Source organism: Mycetomoellerius zeteki, unplaced genomic scaffold, assembly GCF_001594055.1.
Source record: "Mycetomoellerius zeteki isolate Tzet28-1 unplaced genomic scaffold, Tzet1.0 scaffold221, whole genome shotgun sequence".
In the NCBI taxonomy this organism is placed as follows: Eukaryota; Metazoa; Arthropoda; class Insecta; order Hymenoptera; family Formicidae; genus Mycetomoellerius; species Mycetomoellerius zeteki.
The window spans coordinates 1,893,188-1,898,298 of record NW_017257184.1 but is presented as its reverse complement, the minus strand read 5'-3'; the positions used below and the strand labels follow the sequence as shown (position 1 = coordinate 1,898,298).

The window sequence follows — 5,111 nt, the reverse complement described above, 5'->3', positions numbered from 1 at the left end:
ATAAATATTTTATAATATTTATAATAAATATTTATGATCTGTGCAATCTAAGAGAGAGACCACAAAAATATATATTTACAAAATATTATAAATCAGTCTCACAAATATTTTGTAAATATTTTATGAATGTTGTGTGCTGTCTGTTATATTTATTTAATTTGTGTTTAATTGAATTTGCCTTGTCGTTATACCGCTGTTGTTGCTCAAAAAAATATGGCTATTAATGATAAATATTAATTAAAACACTACAAAATTATAATATTAATGGTAAAATGTAATTAAAATATCACAAAATTATTATAGTATAAGTTACTGTTATCACTTGTCATGTAAAACAAGTTATGAAACTTTTGAACACGTTAGTTGAGTAATTTTTTAAATAAACACATGTTCAATAATAAATTGTGTTTATTTTTTATATTGTTTCTTTAAACATTTTTTACATATCCCTACACCCAACATTAGTCAAAATTCCTTTAATCTTCATTTTAAAAAAATTGAAATTTTTACCGTATAAGAAAATCTACAATGTCTTTTCTTGTCCGAAAAACGTTTATCTTGTATGAAAAATGTTGGTTTCTGTGTAAAAAAAACATGCACACTAGTTGCTCGAAATGAAAAAAAATGGGGATAAATGATTGTAACGAATATCAGCGAGATCGATTAGTACTGGTGGACTTGGCCGGCCGAATATCTGTTGACGCGGGAGCGATGGCGACGCCACGCATATACGCACGTATTCCTCGCGCGTAAGGGACGTGGTGTGCGTGCTTGCGTGAATTTCTGGCGGTAAGCGTTATACTCAGTTTCTACGTGCGCTCGAAGAAAGGAACGGACCAGAGAGCGAACGCAGCGTTGTTATGGCTACGACGGAGTCGCGGTCACGGCTCTCTGCTGGGCCTCTCCGTTCTGACGGACCCATTCTGAGGAGCGCCAATTTCGTCCCTCCCATCTCAAAACTCTTGAGAAATATACACGATTTACCATTTTAACTGATTTAGTAATTAGTTTAAATTAACTAAATATTTTGGAATATATATCTTCTATTGTATAAGAAAAATTAATTTTATGAAAATTTTTGTTGAGAGAAATAAAAAAATATTCACGTAAAAGAGGAATAATATAGTTCTACATAATAGAAGAATATTTTCCGTGAAAATAATTATGAAAAATTATAAATAAAATTTGGGAAATGATACAACATTTGTAAGTATATGGGCGATTCCGGAGAAAATAGGACAAAATAGGTAATCTTTTTTACCTTGTATTTTTTTAATTGATTGAAATTTTTGTTACGTGATATATACTCCATTTCAAATAATGTGTGAGCTTATGCCCTTTAAAAAAATTTTTTTATTAAAATTTTTTCACATAGAAGTTTGTACGAAACTGAGTACCGCTCTACTTTGAAGTTAAATATTTCCGGTTTGAATCATCGTAGAAAGACGATTTTAAAAGGGAAATTAAGCGCTTTTATAATGTTATTTCAGTTTGTTTAAAACATTAATAATTTTTATTGTTATTAACAATTTAAATATTAATTAATTTTTTTCACCAAAAATTACCACTTATTAAAATTTGAAAAAAATATCGTCGGATTCCTTATTAAATTGTATACAAAATGTATTTTTTATAGGATGGAGTCTCAATGGGCTCATAGTTAAAAAAAACAGCAAACACTGTGCGACGTCTCTTGAATCGGTGAATTACTACTGTTTTAGGTTTTAGGAAAAATTAAGAAAAATTTTTTTTATTATATCTCATGAAATTTTTATTTTGTATAATATGTATGTGTGAATATCAGTTTTTATTTCATTATTTTATCCATTTTAATTTCAGTTGAAAACGAAAATTCCCTCATATGAATTTGTTTCTTGTTTACAGGAATAAAAGAATGACACTTCCTCATATTAATCAGTGCCCTTGCAAGATCAAATCGGTTTAAGATTTTTACATGTTCTGCATCATCTTTTGTAAAATAGAAAAATTTAACGCTTGGAATATTTATATCATATGATATAATAATCAAATGAAATCATATAAAATCATGTAATCTGTGGGATAATATTTCAGCTAATGATTACCCCCTCGGTTATTGGGATATATATTTAGTACATATGTATATTAATTATAATTCAAATATATATTTTTTTATAAATAAAAAATTATATTAAAAGTTATATATTTAATAATTAAATAAAACATCTTAAGATCGCAAATGTAAATACACAACTGAGTAACGAAAGTTTTATCGATCTGAGCTGAATCTTAATGCTTAAATATTTTTTATGAGAATTTATATACATATCTAATTTTACAAACTAGAAATGTATATATAACGCGCTGAAATTATTTTTAGTCTTGAAATGCAATTTCTTATGATTTTTTCCTAATTATATTAATTGTGTATGTGCGTGCGTGTGTGTGTGTGTGTATGTGTGGTGTGTGTGTGTGTGTATGTGTGGTGTGTGTGTGTGTGTACATGTGTGCGGATTAATATAGTTTAAAAATAATTTAGTTACTTTCCTTATTCATGTAATTTATAAGTATACTGTTATTATTCACGTAAGTTGTGATTTTAATTAGATGCGATCTCAAATTTTTCATATTGTAAAGTCCGACGGATTTCATGCGTCGCTGCGAGAATTTTGCTCTTGATCCCGTCGTCTCGATCGAGAGGTTAAGCTTACGTTGCCTGATCTTATCGTAATTTGCAGCCCCTGTTATGTCAATAAACGGCTGAACACGCGTCCGGCATTATCTATGCGTGACTCCATCTACGTTTTTTTCTCTACGTCTCACCCACCGCTTTTCTTCCGAGTGTATCATTTACCAATGAATCTCGCGCGTAACATAACAACCCCAGTATAGAGCTGCCAGACCTTATCTCTCTACTCATAATCGTCACAAAGGGCGTCAACACGATGCAGACATTAATTAGATAAGCACAGGAGCATTAGATAATCTCCCGAGAGAAAAGAGAATCGAACAATACAACCTCTCCGAAGAATGTCTCACGATTATATCATCGCTCGATTATCATATCGAGTATAGTAAATGCTTCTATATGATTATGATATAGTAAATGTTTCTACATTAAGTAAAACATAAGAATCTGTACATTGAATAATCTAATAAAACTACGAGAAAAAGAGAAATTCGTCACTTTTTAATGTTTTATCAAATACTGAATTTAGTAACAAATTCTTTTTTAACGTAATCCTTATATGTATCACAATTTATATGTATCTATTGACACAATATTCAAAATAATATAATCTAGCTTTTACAGTCATAATTACTTTCATTAATTCATTAATTCATATTATAAAATTATTTATAATAATCTAAATTAAAAAAATAATTTTATAATATTGAACTTTTTCAACTCTTTAAAAGGATTTCTTTGCTTAAGTTATATTATTTTTAAACTTTTATTAATTTCTTTGTGTGTGTATGTGTTTGTGATACTCCTAGTTTACATTTTATGTAAAAATAGGAAAAAGTTTTGTTTAAAAGACAATCGAAAAGTTCTATTAAGACTCTTGAGTAGTCACCATATTGAGTCGTAACGTCAGAAACGAGAAATGACACGTTAATATTTGTTACGTGTTAATTGTAAATAAAGACAATTTAGACAAAACAACATGGTGAGATCATTTTAAAACATTTATTAAAAAAACTATACTTATCTCCCCTGACAGTCAGTAAATAATCGTAAAAAGTGATAAGAGGCACGTGAAGTGCCTCACTTTTATTCAATGCGCATGCGTAGCCTATTTTCACTTACACGTGCCTTTTATTACTTTTTACGATTATTTACTGACTGTCAGGAGGGATAAGCATAGTTTTCGTCCATTTTTACAAATGTTTTAAACCGAACTCATTATGTCATTTTATCCAAATTGCCTTTATTTACAAATGACATGTAAAAAAAATTAACATATCAATTCTCGCATTTGACGTCACAATTTAACGTGGTCCTTTAAGGGTCGTAGCATGGAATGACTTATGTTTCCTGAAGCAATTTGGGACAAAAGAACACATGTTGCAGAACATTTGATTTCTACGAAAGAATAGGCAGACCCTTAGGCGATGCCCTTTTACACATACATTTTTCATCATCATTATGTAAAAAATACCAAAAACAGATTAAGAAATTTGAAAGTATCATCATGTGAATAGGAATACACTTTCTGTAACAATAACCGTAAAATGTAGTGTAGGAATTAGCCAATCACAGTCTAGAATGGTCAAAAACTTTCTGCTCTGATTGGTTAATTCTTACGACACATTTTACGGTTACGTCTTACTGTTACAGAAAGTGTGTATTATATACGAGTGTCCACAGGGTTACCGTATCCTCTTTTCTCCCTGAATAGCCAAAATTGTCTTTTTAGCTTTTTCAGAGACTTTTGAAGGACAGTTCCATATATTTTCTAAAGATTCCATACATATATTTTCCAAAAATTCAAATAATTACCGTCTATAATTATTCCCTCCGGACGTTTCCGGAAACCCTAACAAAGAAAAAAAAACGGCTGAAGAAAAAGAAATGAATGACAATCCTAATTATGGAAGGGCACACTGCGAATGACCAGTACATATCAACAAAAACAATTTTACATATTTGTTAATCTGATTAATTCAAATTTTTGATACACGAAAGGAAAATTAAATCAAGAAATTGTCAGACAAATGATAATCAGACATTGTTAGTAGAGCGCATTTAAATCTATTCTTAATTATAATCAATTACAAACTTATTTATTAACTGCATCTGATTCTCATTTGCCCGACATATATTTCTTGATTTATTTTTAAATTCGAGAAAAAAATTTATACAAAAGGAAAATCGAATTAAGCAGTTCTATGTAATCATCCGCGCATATAAAAATATATTTGCAATTTAAATGTTCTCTTCTAATTTTTAACATTTTTAAAGATCTGTATAAATTTATTTACAAAGCACTCACGTTCTTGTTTGTGGCGTACGATCACGCTGTCGACGATTCTTGAACCAATTGGACACCTGAGTCAGCGTCAAGCCAGTTTTCTTCGCGAGATTCTTCTTTTCGTCCGGCGTAGGATATCGGTTCCTCATATAACAC

General features: G+C 29.9%; 1 protein-coding gene across 1 annotated transcript in view; it reads right to left on the bottom strand.

Moving 5' to 3' along the window:
* The window catches only part of Six4 (homeobox protein six4), a 16,325-nt gene that overhangs the window by 10,290 nt on the left and 924 nt on the right, over positions 1-5,111 (bottom strand). The window contains exon 3 of the mRNA XM_018448219.1: positions 4,977-5,105. Coding sequence (XP_018303721.1) covers positions 4,977-5,105 — 129 coding nt within the window. The remainder of the gene's footprint in view (positions 1-4,976; positions 5,106-5,111) is intronic.